Source organism: Eupeodes corollae, chromosome 2 (genome assembly GCF_945859685.1).
Source record: "Eupeodes corollae chromosome 2, idEupCoro1.1, whole genome shotgun sequence".
In the NCBI taxonomy this organism is placed as follows: domain Eukaryota; kingdom Metazoa; phylum Arthropoda; class Insecta; order Diptera; family Syrphidae; genus Eupeodes; species Eupeodes corollae.
Genome location: NC_079148.1, coordinates 46,316,280 through 46,339,255, shown reverse-complemented (window position 1 = coordinate 46,339,255; position 22,976 = coordinate 46,316,280). Strand labels below are relative to the sequence as shown.

The window sequence follows — 22,976 nt, the reverse complement described above, 5'->3', positions numbered from 1 at the left end:
GGAAGGTAGTTTTAAAATAAAAACAGCTCCATTATAATACTATAGATTTTATGCACAAAGATATAATGAAAGTACATAAAAATAAATCAATCAAATGAAATTTATGTGCCCAAACTTGAAAAGCACGGAAAGCTTAACGAAATTTATGATTTCATTGTTGTTTCTGTATGAAGTTTTGGGACGAATTGCCAATTACCGAAGATCACATCCCTGATTCAATAAAATAATTGTATTGAATAAAAAAGTACAAAATAGAAATGTACACACTGTACCCTAAACGTCAAGTGATGTCATTCGATGGAAACTTCAAAAAAGCAGAGCAGAGAGGTATGCAAAACTAGAGTAGATATATATATCAAGAGCAAAGTGCTCAAAATAATTACTTTTTTTATCAGATAAGTGACCAATGTATTTGCAATTAAACTTTTGTTTATAGTGTAAGTTCTACAAAATCCAACAAAATCACACTTTCAATTCAAACAAGGAAAGTAAGATGAAATGAATAGACTTGTAATGTTCGTGAAAGGACTTTTGGGTAAATCGTTTTGCTGGGGGATTATGGTGGCCTCGTTTACGTGGATAATTACAATTTTATTGTACTTTCATCTTACAAAAGAGACCTTTCGGGGTTTTGTGCCAAACAATTACCCTAGGGCACAAGCATTTGAAGGATTTAGTTCCACATACATTCCAATTGTCAACAATCAGCAAAAGAACCACGAAGAAAGATTTACTTCGGATCAGATTCCCACGAAGCATTCCGTCAATCCATTAGTGTCCAAACATGCATTTATACAAAGATTAGGTAAGTAAATACATACTAAGGTATGTTTCAATATGTTTTGTTTTTTTGGTTATACTGGTTGTTGCTACAGGCTATGGGCAATCTTGAACCAGTTTTCTTTAAAAGCTGAATTACTAATGTATGTATTTTTGCTTGCAGGTAATGTCAACAGATATGGAGTAATAAAAAATCTAGATGACCAACATATTAGAGATTTAGGTTACAAAAATCATGCATTTAACGCATTAGTCAGCAATAATATTGGATTAAGTCGTGACATTCCAGATACTCGGCATAAAATGTAAGTAAGAATGGTTATTTCCTAAGTTTTGTAGGTATATCTATGTGATTTGCTTCTGCTTCTACAATTCTGCATTATCTTAATCTTGTATTGGTGCTGAGGATCCAGTCTTTATGAATAAATTGATTTGAATTAGTTCTGATGAAGTGATGAGTCGTTGTCGTTGATTGAAGTAAATGCCCACAGCTAAAGAATATTATGTACAATTTGCTCTCACTTCAACTAATTCTTACTTCTAAATTAAAGACAGGGAAGTTCAAAAATAATTGTACATATACGATTACTTGTTTATATTAGCTATACACTCCTCGTCAACTGAATACGCACAAACATTTTTTAATATATTTGATCCATTTTTTTTTTAGTCAACTGAATAGGTACAACGCCATTTTCTTCGTTGTTAATAAGTTTTTTTTGAGTGCTTGACAGTTTAAATTACCGATTTTAGAGTTTTCAGTATAATTTAATTCTTGATTTCAAATTTTATGAAAAAGAAAGATCTACGTGTCTTAACAGTATTGAAAAGGCTAAAATCGATTTACTTAGAGACCAAGGCCTAACTGAACGTGCAATAGCTGATAAAGTTGGCCGAAGTTTTAATGTTGTTTATTCTTACTTGAAAAATAAAGATGCATACGGCAAAAATATGAAGACTAAGAATTTTAAGATGTGCATCAAATTCTGATTCTGTGGCAAAAATAAAACAAAAAGTCGGCGTAAACGCAGGTTTTTCAACAGTTTTAAGAGTAATCAACAACTCAAGCCATCTTTAACAAATGAAACTTAAGAGAAAACCACCACTTGACGAGAGACGGAAAATGTTGCGATTAGATTTTTCAAGACTTCACATGAGTTGGAAAAAAGAATGGTATCACGCGTTTTTTTCAGATGAAAAAAAGTTTAATTTCGATGGCCCTAATATGTTCATCTTCTATTTTCACGACTTAAGAAAAGAAAAAAAGATTTTTAAAGCGCCATCATAGTCGTGAAGGATATGTCAAGATATGGGGAGCAGTCAATTATTATGAGCTCGAGGTTGTAACATCAAAAATGACAGCAGCTGGGTATAAAGTAATTTTGGAAAGAAATTTTCCTAAATTTTCTAACATCTTTGGACCCATAAACTGGACCTACCAACATGATAATGCGCCTATTCATTCAGCGCGCATAATAAAAAAATATGGATAGATGGGCAACAAGTGCAGTTGCTTCAATGACCGCCGTACTCATCTGACCTTAATATACGATTCCATGCCGGATCGAAGTTAACTAATAAATTAGGTGGTCTAGGGCCTAGTGACTTACAACTCTCAAACATTCTTTTGTGCGAGTAATGTTGCCCGAGATGGAAGGGACCTACAGTTAATATGCTGAATCCGAACAATTAATTTGAGAAAGCACTTTTTCATGACAAGAATTACTCTTGGAGAATTTGTTTATTCCTCGCAAGAGGCAGTACCCGTGAAAAAATTTAGGTGGCACAGGCAGAGATTGAACCCTAGACCCCTTGCATCACAGTCCAACGCACTAACCATCACGCTACGGGTACTACCGAATCGAATTTACGAAGTAATTAAAAATAAAGGTGAAAGTAGAAGAAAAACAAACTTCTACTTTGCATAAGTTACACTTTGGAAGTGGTTGAAGAAAATACTGACGGTTGTTTTTGGATAAATCTTTGAAATTCTGTTATTTATATGTAACCAAAATTTTTACCATCAACAGATGGCATAAAAACCATCACTGTTTCGAAAAAATGAATAAAATATATTCAAAAATGTTTGTGCGTATTCAGTTGACGAGGAGTGTTAGTTGGTTTATATGGTTAATTTTTAGATATCTTATTAATTAAATTGAGATAGAAGACAAACAATAAATATATTTTTTGGCTTTTAACGAAAATTGAAAATTAGACAGATGTCCAAAATTATTTTTAAATGCAATATTTAATGGATAATTTTAATAACTCACTGAATTTTTACGAAAACACATACAAATTTGTAATCAATTTTCAGGTTCGTTAAAATTTGACAGTATTTTGAATCAACTGTTTTTCGGATATCTTAATATACCAAAAATCTATCTATTTTTAATTTTTTTTTATTTTTAAAGCGGGATATCTTCTTTTTTTGGTTATATTTGATTTTTACTCGAGGTTGACCCATGATTTATTGAAGATACCAAAAGAGTATCTTATTTTAACTTCAAATTGAAGCATTGTATAGTTCTCATTTTCTATTCTCGAAAATTGTAAGTACTATTATTACTCCATGCTTTAAATTTCTCTTCAGACCCTAAAAAAGAGATTAGTTTTCGCCAAATATGCTTTATAGCAAATTCAAGGTGGCTTAGGGGTTTAAACCAGCAAGTCTTATATTTTATATGTGTCTTTTAAAACGATTTGAAAATGTTTGAAAAACTATGACTATTAAAAGCTAAAATCTAGAGTCCATAAAGTGATGTTAGCAAAATAAACAAAGTCCTTTGAAAGCCATTTTCTGAGTGATAAATATTTAGGCTGATTTAGCCTGTTGTGGCCACCGATGGGCCAGATTTGTCCTAGGTGGAGTCACCATTCCTGCAAGGAAAATTGAATAACATTAGACAATTGAAAAAAAAAAAAAATATTTACAAGGCTGACCAAGAAAATGGACGGAGTAAAACTCCAGTCTATTGCCCTGTTCAGAATATGAAAAAGTACTCGTAAAGACTTACCTTAGGCATTCCAACATAGTTTTTGTAATCCTAAATACAATTTTGTTTTTATCTGTTGTTGTTTTTATGTCCCTTTTTAAATTGTTTTTTTATTTCCATGCGCCCACGACTTTCAACTTAAGCTTCGATGAAATGAAATGACTAAACAGACTACCGACTGAATTAGAGAGTAAATTAGAAAGAGAAAGGGATCTCAAATAAGGAAAAGAATAATAGATAATGTAGAAAAGGATGACGAGGTTAAGCAGCGCGACCGATATATTTTCTTGGATTTTGACAAGGGCGACAACATAGAGAAAAAGACTTTATTTAAATTATAGTTTCGGCGAAATGGGAATGACAAGGGAAGCTAGTAATGGAAAAAGGGTTCAGAGATAGGCTGGTGGGAAAAGAAGCTTATAGGACTATATAGGGATATGATTGAGCTTAAAAGCAAGGGTTCAGGTATAAAAATATACGAAAAGAAGTAGTTCGTTAAACCTTACTGTAGGCAATGAAAATAAGCGGTTAGGTTATAGCTGAACTGCTAAAAGACCACTAGTCGAGTCAAGATTGTTAGTTCGGCAACCGCGAAGAAAGCATCTTGGAAGTTGGTTATAGGACATATAAAAAAAAGTGGGAATCGACAAAAGAGGAGGAAAAAAAAGGAAGACAAAGGAAAAAAACTAGGATACAAAGAAAAAAATCTTAAATAAACGAAATAAGGTGAGATTGATTTTTTTGCGGCCGCCGCAGCTGCAGGCGTATGAGCAACTCATACATACGTAACGAAGACCCACTCGATATCAAAAGGTGTCGCGAGGCTGGAAATACTCGATAGAAGGATGGTCCGTCGACGTTCCCGGATCGCCAAGTAATTTTATATACGAGCAAGATAAAAAAAAAAATCAATCTCACCTCATTTATTTAAATTACTCAAGATACAATATCGTTTAAACCTCCCAACAAATATAGTATACCTACCCAAAACCGCAGGAGAATACTGTATAAGGCACCGTATGCCTATGCAGATATATATGTACATATATGTCTATTTGTATATACATATAATTTATATCTAAAATTCATCCAAATAACTTTAATACAGATTCTTTTTAATTTCTCTTATAATTTCGTTCTTGATTATATTTTTAGTATTTATATTTTATTGTAAGTCCTTGAGTTTATGTGTCGGAAGTGCTTTTTTTGTTTGCATATCGATAATTTAATTTAAATTCGGCCATGTTGCAACAACAGCCCCAGCGTTCCCGAGGCGTGTCAGGTCCGGCGTGAATGTCGTGTTATCCGGTGATAGTGTGTCAGGTCGAGCATGAATGTAGTATTGTTTGGTGATGGTGTGTCTGGTGATGGTGAGTCAGTCGTAGTGTGTCGATAGTTCTGTGTCTGGTGGCGGTGTGTAGGTTGTCCTGTGTTTGGTGTTCTTTACGTGTAGTGCTAGTTTGGAAGTCTGGTTTTGGTTGTAGTGTGCAAGTCGGTACAAATTTGTTTGTTGTGTTAATGTAATGTTTTTGGGATCGTTTAAGTTTTTTATAATGGCATGAAATTCTAGTTTTGGAAAGAGGTGAGGTCCATCTACGAAGGAAAGATCCCCCCCTCATCCGGCGAGCTTAGCCGAGCATCGCGAGCATGCCATCGCCTTCGTTGTAGACATTCTATTCCAACTCCCATACCCCTTATCCCATCCTAGTTCTAGCCTTCCCTTATGTGCTGGTCATTGAATCCTCCGCACTCCTAACCTATCGTACATCCCTTCCTTATTAAACCTACCTATTGCCTCTCATTTCAAGCCAATATTTTGATCTTAGTATCATTATAAGTAAAAACTGTGCAACACGTATCAAAAAGTATATCGAGTTTGACTTAAGTGTTGTACATTGAAACCTTTCAGTTAGAATGTTTTGAGATAATGTTAAACATTTATACGTCAAATTGTATCTAGAGTTATTTTGTTCAAAAACAATTTCTTACTTCAAAAAAATGAATTGTTTTGGTTTTATTTGATTCTTCGTCTTTCATGACGCTAACATTTTATAAATGCAAATTTGTCCGTCTCCATCTTTCCCACTTAAAAAGATCTTGCGATGTATCTATTGAATTTAATTTTATATCAATTGTTTTCACCAACTTGTACAAAGGTAGATATTTTGTTTTTATTGAAACGCATATTTTACATTTTGTGTAGTATTACGATACTCACATGTCAATCTATTTCATATTCAATCCCTAAGCAATAAGTTCAACTCTTTCATAAGTAAAACTTCAGCCATCGATAATGAACAACGATTAACTGGAAAAATTCATTTCCATAACCTTATTGTTCTTATACGAAAAAGAATTATTGCTGATAGCTAAACAACAACTTCTCGTCATACAAAAAAATATAACTATAATCATTAAAACTTATCTTTTCAGATGCCAAAAGCAAATTTATGATGAAGAACTTCCAAGCGCTACAATAATAATGTGCTATTACAATGAACACAAAATGACTTTATTGCGTTCCATTAAGTCCATATTGGATAGAACGCCTATAAAATATCTTAAAGAAATTATTCTAGTCGATGACTTTAGTGATGTCCCAGACCTATTAACTGGACTCATTGAAGAAATACGTAAATTTGATCATGATCATAAAGTCAGATTATTAAGAAATACACAAAGAGAAGGTCTGATACGAGCGCGTGTCATTGGTGCTAGAAATTCCACAGGCGATATTCTTGTTTTCCTAGACAGTCACATTGAAGTGAATAAAGATTGGATAGAACCTCTTTTGCACATAGTTAAACATGAAAACTCAACGCTTGCAGTTCCCGTAATAGATATTATCAATGCCGATACTTTTCAGTATACATCAAGTCCTCTAGTAAGAGGTGGATTTAATTGGGGATTACATTTTAAGTGGGAAAATCTTCCAGATGGTAAATAATATATAATTTTTTTTTCAAACTTATCTGTAGTCATAATGTTTTTTGTTTAGGCACTTTGAAGGACGAGAATTCCTTTTCGGGACCATTTAAGTCGCCCACAATGGCTGGAGGACTCTTTGCTGTTGACAGGCTATATTTTCACCATATTGGCGAATATGATATGGGTATGGATATCTGGGGTGGGGAAAACCTTGAAATATCATTTCGAGTGTGGCAGTGTGGAGGCGCTATTAAGATAATGCCATGTTCTCGAGTGGGTCATATATTTCGAAAGCGACGACCATATAGCTCCCCAGAAGGTGTCAATACAATGCTTAAAAATTCACTCCGTCTAGCCTATGTTTGGATGGATGAATTTAAGGTAAATTTATAAAACAAAATAAAATATTTCTTTTTCATATATTTTTTGTTTCTGAAGGATTACTACATTAAGCATGAAAATATCGCTCGATTTTTTGATTTCGGTGACATTAAGGAACGCCTTGAACTGAGAGAGAAATTAAAATGCTCAAATTTTACTTGGTACATGCATAATGTTTATCCAGAGCTAGATTTACCCGGTGAACATAAAAAATCAAGTAAAAACTCAAAATCAATATTTCAACCTTGGCATTCCAGGTAAGCGTTCGAATTTATTTTCTTAAGATATACTAATATTAAATATCGATATATGTATTTGTTTTTAAGGAAACGAAAGTACACAAGTAGTTTTCTAATGCGACTTTCGGGCACAAACTTATGTGCTTCAGTGGTTGGACCTAAAGTAAATGGTTTCTACAAAAAAGGAAGCATGATCACTTTACAGACTTGTATGAAAGCAAAGAATCAAATATGGTAAATGGAAAATATAAAAGATTGATGATGACGAACATAATATTATCTAATGTATTTTTTTTTTTTTTTGATTTTTTAAGGTATGAAACAGAAAAATCAGAAATTATTTTGGATAAGTTGTTGTGTTTGGAAGCATCGTTAAGCTCAAATTATGCATATCCAGTACTTGGAAAATGTCACGAGATGCTAGGTGATCAACAATGGAGGCACACAAGCTCTGTAAGGATTAATTTACCACAAAATAGATAAATTAAATCATTTTAAATAAACTTTTAACTTTTTAGGAAAGTAGTCCTGTATACAATATGGCAACTGGAACTTGTATAAAAGCATCAGAAGTTAGTGAAGGAGCTACGCTTAAACTGGATTTGTGCACGAAAAATGTCCCAAATGCTTGGGACATAATCTCAATGGAATAAGAATTGTTATTAATTATTATATAATTAATATACATAATTATTTTTAGTAAGTTAAAATTCTCTCTATGTATAGATTAATTTTGTAAGACTTGTACTATAAACTTTTGTTAAATAGAAAATATTTACAAATTTGTTAGAAATGAATTTTTTGTACTACATACATATATTTGTTAAGCAGAGAAACAACAGGTTAATCAAAAGTATATAGCTATTTTATGAGTATTATTTTTATAACCCCAAGTTTTGAGCTTGTATGACAAAAGTACAACTGATTGGTAGTACTGCGACCAATGTGTCACTCTCTTTTAACCAGAAACCAGAACAGTTGTTTGTTTTGCGAATCCTCATTTTTTCTATGGATTTGTATGGGAGCAACTACCTCAACATGACGAAAACAAGAAATTCAATGAGAAATTTATGAAAAACTTGAAACTTTTTTGTAACTAGTTTTTTTCGTAAAACTAGTTTTAAAACATTTAAATAATTTGACTAAAAATGGTCGCATTCACAAAGCTAGTGGCTACGTAGTCAAGGGATTCTGATTGGCTAAATCTAACTACAAAAGTAGTTGAAATTTCTCCTTCGACGTAGTGTTAAAAGTTCGGCTACAAAGTTAGTGGAGAATGATTTTGACGTTTCACAATCAGCTGCTCGGTTAAGTAACACGAATTCAAAATGAAATAAATTGTTTAATATTTAAATACAAATATAAATCATTCAAATTGTGTCTTAAATGTGATTTTATTGGAGTTAAAACAGAAAAGATAAGTTAAAGTTATCAAATAAAAAATGTTTCTTATTTTATGTATTTGCATCTGTCAATAATATGACAGTTCCAGAGCTTTGTAGTGTAGTTTTGCATTCACAAAGCTAGTTGAATTTTGACTACGTAGCCACTAGCTTTGTGAATGCGCCCACTGGCTACGTAGTCAAAGGATTCTGATTGGCTTAATCCAACTACAAAAGTAGTTGAAATTTCCCCTCCGACGTAGTATAAAAAATTTGTCTACAAAGTAAGTGGAGAATGATTTTGACCTTTCACAATCAGCTGCTCGGTAAACCACACGAATTCAAAATGAAATTAATCGTTAAGTATTTAAATACTAATATAAATCATTAAAATTGTGTCTTAAATTTGATTTTATTAAATTTAAAAACACGAAAGATAAGTTAAGGTTATCAAATCAAAAATGTTTGTATTTTATATATTATTTGCATTTGTCAATAATATGACAGTTCCAGATTGACTAGCTTTGTAGTGTAGTTTTGCATACACAAAGCTAGTTGCTTTGTGAATGCGACCAATGCAGTTTCTTCATTTTTTAAATTCTGTCCTTTATGGGGTTAGTTGTTTATAATCACATTTTTGAATAATACGCGCACAATCAAGGGAAAACTAGTACCCTTATCATGCAGAGACATAGTGTGAGCATTAGGAAAAGGATAAGGGGTTTGGAAGCAGGTAACGGTGCACATTAGTAGCAATGACTGGAAAATACAGACTGCGGTAAGGTTACGGCTAAAGAACGAATCTCTGTACTTGAATGTGCGACAGAGGTTGGACTAGAGGGTATATTCATTAGCATTCCTAGAAGTGCGAGTATTCCGATTGTACTGTTCAAAAGGAATGCAACGGGCTATTTCTCTAGAGCATAAACCATTAAAACAACATTAAAAAAGGGTAAGACAAGAAACTTTATGACGATATTCAAGTGACGTAGATCAATCAATGACAATATTATCACAAATCAATTTAAATGCTTTCGTTCAATACTGTCAAAATAGTCAAAACTAAGTTGCAGGAGCACCAGCCCAGAAATGGAAGTTTTGTGTACTCAAGCGTTGGACGTTTTGGTAGCGTTAAATTGTGTACAATGCTGTTTAGGTTCAATTGAAGAGTACTATTGTCAGCGAAACAATGTATTGGATTACAAATTGCAGAAAGGTGATCATTAAACAAAATGAGATAGAGTATTGAAGATAGAACAAACTTGAACCCATTTAATTCCACTTGTATTGAATGGTCCGAAAGGTAATTACTAATCCAATGAATGAAGGATTCATGAGAACCGCAGTCATGCATTTTCGATAAAGAAGCCTGAGGTCAACCACTGTAAAATGCTTCTGAAATATCAAGTGCAATAATCTTACTCTCTCCAAAACGATGTAATGATATCCTCCACTGTTTGACGAGATGAACCATAAAATATATTGCTCCGAAAGCTGTCGGTTTTTAAGAAATTGTTGATCTTCGAATATTTCTTTTGCTGATAAATCAGCGCTTCCAATACAAAGAAGGGACGAAAAGGCAATCGGTCGATTGTAAGAAGTTGAGGAGGATTCGTCCAATCTCCTTTTTTGTGGATAAGCTTAAAGAATCCTTTTTTCCATCTACTCGGAACGTGATCTAAGGATTAGGGCTGATGAATAAGCTTACGCAGTGATTATGCAGTTGTTGAATCATATATATTATGTTTTATTATTTGAAGCTATTACATATGTATTTGCTTTTCCTAAATACAACGAGAGGTCTTAGTTTGGTGGTTAGATTTTTTTAACAGTGGTCCATCTTTTATCCATGGATATTTCATTTCGTATAATCTAAAATGGAAGGAGTCGTTATTTTGAGATGTTTATTGCGGATTAACGTAATCAGCTAAATTGGTTGATTAGCCCATTAAACCAAAACCTCGAATGGTTTAAGTCAAATTTTGTTCACAATTCCTTTACACAGATTTTGGCTTACAAGTATTTGAGGATATATGAAGTGGAATAGTCATAGAAAAGAATTGATAAACTCGTTTAAACCAACAATCTCATTTTATTAGATATTCGTTTTATTTGGCAGCATGTCTTAGTTTTTCTTAATAGTGCTTTGTTCGAGTAAAATTAGTCAAGATTCGTATTTGAAGTTGGATAGCTAAGAAACACAACAAATAAATAAGACTGAATTAACTAAGGTTTAACAGTAGTTTCAGGTACGATTATGTTCTAAAAGTCAATTGTATTCAGTCATATTAATTGAAATTTTTAAAATTCATATTCCTGCATTTCCTTATCCTTCATTTGCAAAAGGAGTACTAATTTAAGTCCAACCATAATTTTTGGAACAATAATGTAAAGAGATATAATTTATTTTGCTCGATGCTTTCCGTCGATGAAAAATCAAAACAACAAACAATCAACCGCTGAACGTATCCATTTGATCTATTACATATTTTTTGCACGAACAACAAAAAATCTATTACAAATTATTGCACGTATTGATTTTTTGACAGCAGAAAATTTCACGAAAAGATATGTCAGAGGAGAAAGAAAAAATTTTACTACGAAGGAGAAAAAGTTTTTAGAATGAATTTTTTAGTAAATTAGTGCAATGTATCGCGAATAAATATAATCCTGATTTTTCTTCGCTAGTGTATACATTTGAAAAATGTTTCAATAGAAACCAAAATTACATATAAGATCAAGAACAAAGTGATTTAATTAAAATGAATCGTCATCAAGTCTTAAGTGGTGCCTGTAATGCTGGAGATCGGTGTTATGCAGTTGGATCTGTCGAAGGAATCCCCTTCACGGTGAGAATAAAAACAACAAAAAGCTATATGTACATATATGTATTTATTGTTAAAAACCTATATGTAAAAAAAATATCTTCTTGGCCAAATTTTGGGGCCGTCTGCGTTTGGTGGCTTTGGACAATTGTCACAATTAATTAACCAGTTTTTATTTTTCCAAAGATGAAAATTATCATTTTAATCAATTAGTAGGTCGTTCTCGTTTCGTCCATGGTGGGCCATGGGAGGTTGTACCTATAGCCAGACAGATGAAGTCAGTTTTACATATTATCAAACCAACTGCCTATTATTTTTATTACAACACATTATGTACCTACCAAAATAAATATTTATTGTCAAGTTCAAATGTATTCATATTGTACCGCAGTTAATTGTCTTTTTTTATTATCGTCAAAAATATTGTTCACCTTAATTTCTAATTTTTGCTTCTCAATTCGAGAAGCAAAAATTCGGGGGGAGTGGATGACGAGCGCATGAGGTTGATTTCTTTGTTGAAAAGGCAAAACGCGACAAGAAAAATAATAAGTACCCAAAAATGTCATATTTTATTTCTTTTTTACTCTGTCTCTTGATTTCAAGTTGATTAGAATGATTCCCTAGAGTGTGTCGTCGTCGTTAGATGATGACGCAACTTTTTTTTTAAATTAATATTTTTACAATTCTATTGACACTCTACTTTATATCCAAACTAATCATTGATTCAGTTAAATCAACTGCATAATGTATCTGCAGCCCAATGGCCGCAGGATTTGGAAAAAGTAGAATATTATTCTGACAATTTTTGCTCTTATTTCAATTATGTAGTACCTATGTGTATATTCGTTGTCAGGTTGGGTGAAAACTTGTTTACTTTAGACCTAACTAGCATGTGACCCAAACTGTTATTCTTTGCTTAGCACAAGTGAAGTCATCAAAGCAAACCTTATTTGTGTTGATAAACAATAATAGAACAAATTTTATAAAGAAGAAAAACAAAATAAAAATTCATTGTGAAAGAAGAAACTTTAAATCGCTTTAATTTTAAACTAGAGAATTAATATCTTTGCAAAAATTATAAGTACCTTGAAAACAATCAATAGCTTTTATTAGTGAGAGAGAGTCAAGTGACCTTGAGTCTGGAAAATTAAGATTTTCGTTTATTTTATTTTAATCAGTTAACAGCTGTTAAATATACCTTAACTTTTGTTTTTGTCTCTAAAATTGCATTTTGCTTGAAGGTATATTGCATTAAAATTCCAAATATGTAGTGCCATTCTTAATAAAAAAAAATATACAATATGTAAACATTCTAATAACTACTTTTCAAATACATACTTTTTAGCTTTTAATGGTTTCAAAGTCATTTAAATGAAACAAAAAAAAAACGAATAAACTAAAACGAATACGATTAATTGAGTTCGATTATTGTGGTACTTTTGGTGCAAATGTATTTTATCTGAGACAGTTCTTCTTGAAAATATACTATTCATAGAATACTATCAGCCGATCAACATGTGGTTAGCCTCCAATAATAATATTCTACAAATAATGTGTCGTTGATTCATGCATGCACCTTAATTCCAATTAAACAATTTTCGAGTACAAGAAGTTTATTAATTGTTGCCAAACACAACAATCTTTATAAAAAAACAAGCTTGAATACTATTTAAATAATTGTGTAGTTATTTTAATTACGTTTGAAAGATCTTAACGAGCTTATTATTTTCGGTACTTGTTTTTTTTTTTTTTTTATAAAATTGATACTTGATTTAAGATACATGCCTTTAATGCATGCATAATAATTTTGTCTGATAACAGAAGAATTCTAAGGAATTAAATTACGTTACCTTAAAGTTTGGATAGAATTTGTATGAAAAAAGCTAAGCTTGTTTTTAGACAGAAAGTTATTCAATATTTATATTTAAAAAAACTAGCTGAGTCGCTCGACTTCGTTCGGGAAGAAAAATCTCATCAAATATTCTTTAAAGATGTAAATTACTAGTGTTTATTTATTCTTTGACTTCTTTCCTGTATTCTATCTAATTTATGATTTTTAATTGGTCTAAGAGTTGGCCACTTGAGTGGAAGAGTTAAATATAAATTGTTTTTATAATTGTATATCATCGAAATCATATTTTTGTCGTCCTTTGGAACTATATATTATATTTTCAGAACTATCCGAATTGAAATGACAACAATTAATTTTTATATTTGCATACAAAGTAGCCAACTGACTTAATTTCATTTGAAGGATAGGTATCTGCAAAATGCATTTTAAAATTTTACTCAATCTTCATTAACATGTTGGAAACTTTTTTCGAGATTTAAAAACAAAATGAATGGTGATTTTATTGTATCATTTAATGTTCTTGTAGTCTTTGCAGCAGCTATTTAAAATGTTTTTTGCTAAATTGCATTTTATTTCAAATTTAAATATGCTTAAAAAGTAAGTCTTAATGTGAAAGGATATAACTCCCTTGTAAAAAAAAGTAAGTTATATAAGGCGTATTTATACCCGTATATATAGCCCCGTGGCATGATTGTAAGTGTGTAGAACTGTCATGCCAGAAGTTTTGGGTCCAATCCCTGCCAGTGCCAGTTCGCATATGCTCTGCTTCTTGGTAAGAACTGACAAATACTGCAAGAGTAATTTTTGCATGAAAAATGCTTTTTCAAACCATCTAATTTATAATTTATATGTTTTAAATTTTGGACTGCGTTCATTTATGCTCCAGTTTTCACAAAATTAAACTTTAGTGACAATCTAAGACTTATTTACTTAGTTTAGAAAAAGGACCAAAAACTTATTAAATTGTATATTTAAATTTAAATATAAATGTGCAGTATATAATGTTTATACTTTTATTGTATTAATACTCATGTGCTTATTTATTTTATAAAACCTGTATTTATTTAAAGTATACATATAAAAAACAAATTATTTTAAGTATAATTACAAATACAAGCACAGGGGTGATTAAACCGAGGGAAGACAAAATAAAAATAAAAACCTTCTTAGTTGTTTTGGCAATTACATATTCCGATTTTTGGAGCAATTCTATGTCAAAAGTAAGTCAAAATTATAAGTGGTACCGTTAATGGGTTGGCTAAACTAACTCATTTTCTTTTTAATAATTTAATTTCTAATAATCTTTCTAATAATAAATATATTGGGTGGCGCAACAGTCCGTTGAGAACTAGGGCCTTGTGAATTACAACTTTCAACCATTCTTGTTTGCGAGTAATGTTGTCAGGAATGGAGGTGTCCTACAGTATATGCCGAATCCGAACGGCTAATTTGAGAAAGCACTTTTTTATGACAAGAGTTACTCTTGGAAAATTTGTCAATTCCTCGCAAGAGGTAGTACCCGTGAAAATACTTAAGATGGCATAGGCAGGGATCGAACCCAAGACCTCTGACAGTCCAACGCACTAACCATCATGCCACGGGTATTTACTACATAATCTTTTTAGTGTAAGTTTTTAGGAAAAAACAAAAGTAAATTGAAAAAAGTCGAATCATTGGCATTGTTTTTATACTTTTAACCTAAATACAAAATAGTAATAAATGTTGATACATGAAAATGGTGCAACTCCCGACTGGCTTACACGTATTAACTAATTTATTTTAGAGCATTGAAGAATTTTTATTGAAGAACAACAACTTGTGTAAAAGATATACAAAAGTATTTTAATTACAATCACCTCCATCAGATTTCTGTATATTTGGTGCATAGTTTTTATCCGAAAGTATTATTTCTAAGACTAGAATCCAATCCATAGACTGTCAGGGCATAACCTGTTGAGTTCTTCTCAATATATGATGTTATTTTTTTTATAAACTAAAAAACTCATAATTGGAAAAGTCAAAAGGGTTTTTCATTGAAAAAGTATATCTGAAAAACAATTTCCAAAGTGTGAACAAATCACAGAACATATTAGTATTTAAGACAGTAAGTCTGATTATATGATAATTTTAATTAACCAATTTATTTTGTCTAGAGAAAAAAATGGAGCTTTATAAAAATAAAGTCATATATTTTAAATAAAAAATTCCACGTGAAATCGTGATCTTTCTCTGTACCTGTAGAGATCATTAACATGCTATTGACTATTTCAAAAATAAGACTAAAAAAATCGATTTATTCGTCAAATTTATGGCAGTTTTTAAAAGTAATATTACTGTATATATTGCTAAATATTAAAAAAGCTTACAAAAAAAATAGCTATCCTTTGAACTTAGTCCTACAGCCTTAGTCTTAGCCCTTAAAGTTATTGCAACATTTCTGACAAAAGCAATTATAATTATATTTAGCACATTTACATTATATGTGTGAATTCTTAACTTGGTTCTTTTCAATTCTTTTATTTCTTGTTTAAAAAATACCTTTTCAAAACTGTATTGTGATACGAATGTAACTCTGTTACACCATCACCAAAATCAATCTTAACTTTAAAAACGGATAGTTGATACTTTTATTATTTTTATTTAATTAAACATATCTGCTGTTTTCTTTAGATGAATTAAATTGTATTTGAATCGGAAAAACCAAGATTTTAAAGGAATAACTTTTGATTAAATTAATTTAAACTCGAAGGCAGTTCTTCAGAATAACGAAGTTATTCTTGAATTTCCTTCCAATAATAATAGTAGATAGTTTAAAGTACAGATTGATTAAGTTCCTGTTCTAATGTGGAGCGGTTTGCCTTTACTGTCCTGAGATGGATTCAAAAACAGTCAATTTCTCAGCCATTTCATTCGCTGATTGAAGTTACTGTAAATTTGTTCACAATGCGTATTTAAGGGTGTTAATAGAAACTCATCAATACGTACACCAAATTAAAAAAAAAAACTATTTATACTTGTTTTTAAGCTTAATAAAATCTTATATTTAAAAAAAATTAATTACAGGCATATGCAGCAGGGTGTAATATTGTAATCTTGGCCAGCACATTTGAACGTGTGCAAATTATCCCCGGAGCTACTCATGGCTATATCAAAATATCTGCTCTGGATTGCAGCACGGATACAGGAAAAATTGCTGCGGCTTATGAAGATAAAATCTGCATATTTGAGCCTACTCCTGTTATTCAAAATGAAAGACCATCAACCCATAACCTTGATTATAGGTAATTTTTTTTAATCATCTAATGGTAGATTTAATTTTAAAATCAAATATATTTTAGATGGGTACAAACTGGATCTTTTTCAAACAACTCGAATGTAACAACTCTATCATGGAATTTAGAAGGCACACGTCTACTAACTGGCGGTGGATCGTTGCAGATGTGGAGAGAAAAAGTTTCCGAAGATAATGAGTCAACAGGTTGGTTATGTTATATAATTTTGTTTGCTTATATCGGGCTTCCATGGCATTAAGCTTATTTTTCATCTGTAAACCTTAGGAATATTTACATTAAAAATGAAAATAAATATACCTGTTCCTTTTTTAGATTTGAAATCGTACATTATCGCATTGCCTGAAATAAAAATTTACACTGTAATTTCTGATACAGGTATTGCACCCAATTGGTCTTATGAGCGAGAACATTTTTTTCTTACTTTTCTTTTCTTGAAATAGTTTTGGAATAATATAAAAATAACAAACAATTAAAATTTAAAACAAAAACTACACATTTAATAATGCAATTTTGTGTGATATAATAATTAACGACAATTGTGTTACTCTAGCTTTGCTTATTTTAACATAACAAAAGAATTGTATGCAATGATTTAAAGAAAAAAACTTAAATGTTAAGGTAGATCTATAGCAGCCGTCGCGATCACACTTTCAACGCTTATCACCTAAAAACCTTTAAGTGGTCCTTATGCTAAAAGTAAATGAATTACCTAACCGAAAATTACTCAAAATGAAATGAAAATCCCATATTTTTTAGCTTGAATTTTTAAGACTTTAATGAATATTCACAACCAAAAATGCGCTATTCATATTTTATTCTTTATTAACATAAGTTATTTGGTAATTCAAAAACATTACATGAAAGCACGAAGCTTTTAGAAAAAAAATGTTAAGAAGTCTTTGCCACTTGAGTTTATTCATGGATTATATTAAATTAATTTTACTCAGGTATTAATAGTTTAATTTTATCTTATCTTATCGTCATACTATCTTAAAAGTGAAAGCAAAGCAGCCAGCATCTATTTCAGGCTTATACATGTGTAGAACTCAATATTTATTAATTAAAATCTGACGATCTCAGTAGAGATAATTAATTTTGTTTTATTTGTAAATTGGAAATCGCGCAATAATATCTTTATTTTGAATGTGGACCTCTAACAACTTGTATAACGAGTATTGGAAATTTTAATATTTAAAATTTTTAAAAATTGATCTTCAAACAAGATTGAATTGAAAATGTATCTTTTGGCAACTCTAAAAGGGTTATTTTCTGATATGCATATAAAAACTCGTGTTTTTGATTCAGGATTTATATTTCGTTCCAAATGGGACTTCACCAGTCGACAAGTTAATGTTTGGAATCATCTATTCATTTACCCTTTTTTAATTATAAATGATGACCAATATTATTTGTAGGCTAAGCCCATTTCTCGTCTCTAAACATGCAAGGATCGCATTTAACCCAAATCACTGTTATTATATGAATTTTAGTATTTCAACGTTTTCGCTGTTCACTTCAATAACAAATTCTTGTATAGCTTTCATATTTGCATGTTAATTATTCAGATCAGGATCAAACTAAGGATCTGGACTCATAATTATATTTCATACGCTTTTCTTATAATGTTATTTTATCTTGCAGGAGTGAAATTTGAAATTGGTGGTGGTGATAGGGATGTAAAAACTCCAACCAATGAGTCTAATAGCAATGAAACCGCCTGGGAATCCATTTGGAGCTGTCAAACCGCTATACCTGTCTATCACATGGCATTTAGTCCAGATGGAACACTTTTTGCCACATCAGGTCGCAACGATCGTCTAGTGAAGATTTGGTACGAGAATAAGCATGGTAAGACTATGAAGTGTTATTTGTGTTTACATCCACTAATGAATTATTTTTTTTTTCAGTTCTTTTCCCAACGAAAAGTTTTGATGCATCACAATTTCGATCAGGTACTTTCGATGATTCGGATTTAAATTACACCTACGTATATATTGCTCATCCGCGAGCCGTAACGAATATTTCCTGGCGAAAGACCAGTAAATATATGCCCAAAGGATCTGTTTCGAATATGCTTGTTACATCATGCCTGGACAATATATGCCGCATATGGATAGAGACAGTTCTTCCCGATGATGGTTTGGTCAATATGACTCAGTTTGATCCTTTGGCTTCACAGAATCCTAAATTCAGAACACACCGACACAAACACAGATTCATGCAACGTTTGAAACACATGAAAACATGTTTCCACATACGCAGACATGCCAAAAACGGTGCAATCATAGGGAATTTAGCTAACGCAGCCGGAGACTCGCCGTTTCGACAAGGTCCCATACCATCGCTACCATCATCGTATAGTGTGCATGATTTCCACTCATACGGGTTCCATGGCACCGGTGTAAGTCCTGGCATGCATTTCCATCTAGCCGCGTCGATTAATGCAGAAACAGACATCCCCCTGGTTCCTTCGATGCAAACTTCTGATCCCTCAAATCAAAACAATTTTATCCTGCATTGGTTAAACAACAAGGAAATGCATTTTTCGCTTCAAGCTGAGGGCATTCTGCAGGAACTAACACGCAAAATAATTGATAGAGAAGACAATAATAACAAAACTACGACAAATTTAAACGGCCCTGACAGTCACAACATGCATATGGAAGACCCAACAATAGAAGCCGAACGCCGTGAAGATGCAAAGAAAAAATTCGCCAAGTCCGTTCATAAGTCGTTTTCTATTGATGAGAGCAACAGTGATGAGCATTCCAGCAGTAAACATTCCGGTCAACATGGTCCTCATGGTGGCGCATCCCATTTAAATTCAATTTCGAACACGACTTCATTGAATTCCTTGGCGCCCGACAATAACCCAGCAGGAGGGCATATAATCGACTCCTTGGATATGAAAATCGATTGTTTGCTGAGAGATTGGCATCACAGTCCTGATTTATTGTACTCAATCCATCCCATCGATGGAAGCTACTTAATATGGGTGATTGAGTGGTTAGACGACTACTATCCAGGATCTTTTCGTCAGGCCCAAGTTTCGTTCTCGACAAGGATTCCAGGAGCCTTCCCATTGGGCGATGCCATGTCTATGTCTACAATGGTTAGTCTATACAACACTGGAGCGAGTCCATTGAATTTCCGGGAAATGGTTAAATCTGTTAAGAAAAATGAAAATATTCCTGATGAAAACGGAAAAGACCCACAAAGTTTGTCAATTGTGTCTGAGGAACAAGAAGTCGACGAAGACGAAGAAAACAATGAAGGGGCAGATAATGAGAAAAAGGAGGACACAGGAGAAGACCAATCGAAAGGCAGTAATTCAGACGATATGGTTAATACCACGCCGTCACCGACAGTTTCGATGGTTACCAAACATTCAAATGGAACTCTAAACTTATGGCAGTTGACTTTCTCCTATAAGACAAAGTTTACTCAAGTTCTGAGCATTGGTCATGTGTGCCGTGCTTCTGGTCACAGATTCCGAGTAAATGACATTACCTGTCATCCTGTTTTGCCTTTATTGGTAAGTATCATCACTGAGTATATTATATGCTGCTCTGTTATTCAAAGACTTTCAATATTATGACCTTGTTTTTTTTATTTTAGGTATCTACTTCTCATCATAACATTCCTGACGCCAACAGCAGTGTTATAAGTCCATCTGAAAAGCATCATAACTTCAACAAAGACATATTTGCTCCAGCTGGTTTTTGTTCTGAATTGATTCTTTGGCGTGTAGACGCAGTTGGTCCACTATGCCATTCAGGAGGAGTCAGCGAGTTGGCTCGAATAAATTCACCCGAAATATCGGCGTTTAGTAATGTTGCCTGGATTCCAACACTTCTTCCAAGCACAACACTAGGATCTTACAGTAATTCGCCATCGGCTTGTTTCGTTGCGAGTGATGGTGAAAACTTACGCGTCTACCAAGCTGTAATCGATGCTCGGACATTACTGGCCGAAATATCTTCATCGGAGAGCATAAGCAAAAAAGAGGGTTCCTTAACATCTCTATACTCTGAGGTTTCATCGGAAAATTTTTATCACAGGGCTTCATTGCATGATAAAATAAAAATTGTTTCTCAACAATCAACTGCGCGTCCAGGTTGTATCATTCAACTAGATGCACTCTCAGATGCTAAGCACGATTGGCAGAATACGCAGTTCTTGCATGTTTTCCAAGAACAACTAATAACTGGCGAGAGAACAGACAAACAAAAGAGCGACGACGAGGCAACTAATCAACCTGGTTTTATGGAATCCCAACTGAGTGCGATGGTAGATTTGCAGAGAAATTCAGAGTTCGAGGAACCATTCTACATTGTTATTATCGAAAAGACCTTAAAGGGAAGCACCATCCATATGTGGCGAATAGTTATTTCATCTAAACCGCAAACCTCGTTTCTGTCGGAATCGGCAATGTATGTACCCGATTGTAATCTTACTCAAGATTTAGACGATCCAGAGGTTACACGCAGAATGTCTATGGACAATGGAATAGCTGGCGGAGAGGCTGGAACTCAACCCGAGGCACCACACATTTCTATAGTGACGAAAAAAGTGTGCACCCAAGAACTTCCAATGCCGGATGGGGTGGATGTTATACACGCTTCACCTTCTGCCGGTCATCTAAGCTCTTCCTCGATTTACCCAGCATGTTTTGCACCATACATTATTGTCACAGCATGTTCCGACTCAATATCACGTTTTTGGAAATGCGATGTGGTAACTGGTGAAGGAGGTGTTGGCGACCTGGAGACGACAAAATATGAATGGTCAGAATGGAAAATGTTTAGTCGGCAGCAAGATTCAGCCATTGAAATTTCGGGTCAGCCATTGAACATAAGTGCAGCCTATTCAGGTCGTGTTGCGTGCGCCTACAAATATGGCAAATCCTTTACAAGGCCCCACAAAGGTGACCCGGATTCGAGATATATCAATTTGTGTGTGGCAATATACGAGTGCGAAAGTACTGGAGGAAGTGAATGGGTTTTAGAAGACACCATTCATTTGAGAAACGTCCATTTACCACGCATTAATATTGATCACAGTCTCGATCTGAGTTACCTGCACGATAGCAGATATTTACAAAAGAAGCAACGTCTCAATCAAGTGATTCAGACATTTACCCATGAAGATAACAGGTCGCCTCGAAGTGGAGAAATAACTCCTGAATTGGGAGTTAAGCCAGCTTCTGGACTCCTAGCAGTACCGAGCTTTAGTACACTTCAATCACTGAGAAAGAGTATCACAGAAAATGGAAACACGTGTCCATTGACGCAAAAGCATTTGGTTCAATTGGATTGGGTATCCAAAGAAGATGGCTCGCATATTCTTACTGTCGCCGTAGGTAGTAAAATTCTACTATACACCCCAGTGTCTAGTGACTTAGCACAAGCCAACATGAAAGCTATGAAAGAATCGCGTTCCGCAAATCGACCTATACTCAGAAAATCTAGTTCCTTAGCACAGCCACATTTCAACGATGAAATTCGTTGGATGAAATTACGTCAAATTGATTTACAAACAGCCGATGGGCTGCCGCCGCTTCCTATGCAAATTTCTTGGGTGCGTGATGGTATTCTCGTCGTTGGTATGGATTCGGAGATGCATGTTTACTCGCAGTGGAAACCGCGCTTTGCACAAGCAGTAAGCGTCGAAGATCTAATGGACACCCGAAATTTGCGAGATGAAGACTTACGTTCTCTTGCCAATGAAACTTCCCAACGAAGACTGAACAATGTACAGTCGATGCCATTGATGAGCAAAGCAAGCACGGCTAATTTGCAATTGCTTTCGGTAGACAAGAAGAAAAAGTTTGGCAATCTTAGTACGGCAAATATTCAGCCCGGTTCAGATGCACAACAATTCCACGATTACATGACAGACTATGGTCTGTTTCAGGCTTCAAGAATAGCCTGTCCAGTTTTGCCACAATATCATCCAAAACAGTTAATGGAACTTTTGAATTCTGGAAAGATTCGATGGGTAAAGGCTATTTTGGCACATTTGGTGCGTTGCATGAGTGGGCCATATTTGCATGGGGGTGCTGCAGCTGGTGATGATGAAAGTGTGCAGAGGCAGGTGAGTCAATGCTTTATGTCATGTTGTAAATAATAATATAATATTTGCTTGCTATTGATTTTTAGAGCTAGAATTTTATATCTTTAACTAATAAATACCTAACCTTTCTATTAATATTATTATCAAAGCCGTACATTTTCGTATTAAGACTTGCTTAATGTCTCTAAAACATGATACGTATTAGTAAACAAAATTAAACTT

The 22,976-nt window shown here is 33.3% G+C and overlaps 2 protein-coding genes across 4 annotated transcripts in view; both read left to right on the top strand.

The window, feature by feature from the left end:
• The first annotated feature begins 325 nt into the window (after positions 1-325).
• Positions 326-8,120, top strand: LOC129947814 (polypeptide N-acetylgalactosaminyltransferase 35A). The gene is made up of 8 exons (XM_056058513.1): positions 326-805; positions 944-1,085; positions 6,213-6,718; positions 6,778-7,088; positions 7,146-7,345; positions 7,415-7,561; positions 7,642-7,780; positions 7,846-8,120. The coding sequence occupies exons 1-8, from the start codon at positions 499-501 to the stop codon at positions 7,978-7,980; spliced, it is 1,887 nt and encodes a 628-aa protein (XP_055914488.1). The 5' UTR covers positions 326-498; the 3' UTR covers positions 7,981-8,120.
• Positions 8,121-11,276: 3,156 nt separating this feature from the next.
• The window catches only part of LOC129948071 (dmX-like protein 2), a 28,349-nt gene continuing 16,649 nt past the window's right edge, over positions 11,277-22,976 (top strand). For all 3 annotated transcript variants that reach the window (XM_056058891.1, XM_056058890.1, XM_056058889.1), the window contains exons 1-6: positions 11,277-11,558; positions 16,450-16,667; positions 16,725-16,864; positions 18,321-18,527; positions 18,587-20,214; positions 20,298-22,775. In XM_056058891.1, coding sequence (XP_055914866.1) covers positions 11,472-11,558; positions 16,450-16,667; positions 16,725-16,864; positions 18,321-18,527; positions 18,587-20,214; positions 20,298-22,775 — 4,758 coding nt within the window. In that variant the 5' untranslated portion in view covers positions 11,277-11,471. The remainder of the gene's footprint in view (positions 11,559-16,449; positions 16,668-16,724; positions 16,865-18,320; positions 18,528-18,586; positions 20,215-20,297; positions 22,776-22,976) is intronic.

Coding starts and splice junctions, on each gene's coding strand:
- LOC129947814 (XM_056058513.1), top strand. CDS start 499: ATGAATAGACTTGTAATGTTCGTGAAAGGACTTTTGGGTAAATCGTTT. Junction 6,719..6,777: donor GTGGGAAAATCTTCCAGATG/GTAAATAATATA, acceptor TTTTTTGTTTAG/GCACTTTGAAGGACGAGAAT. Junction 7,781..7,845: donor AATGGAGGCACACAAGCTCT/GTAAGGATTAAT, acceptor TTAACTTTTTAG/GAAAGTAGTCCTGTATACAA.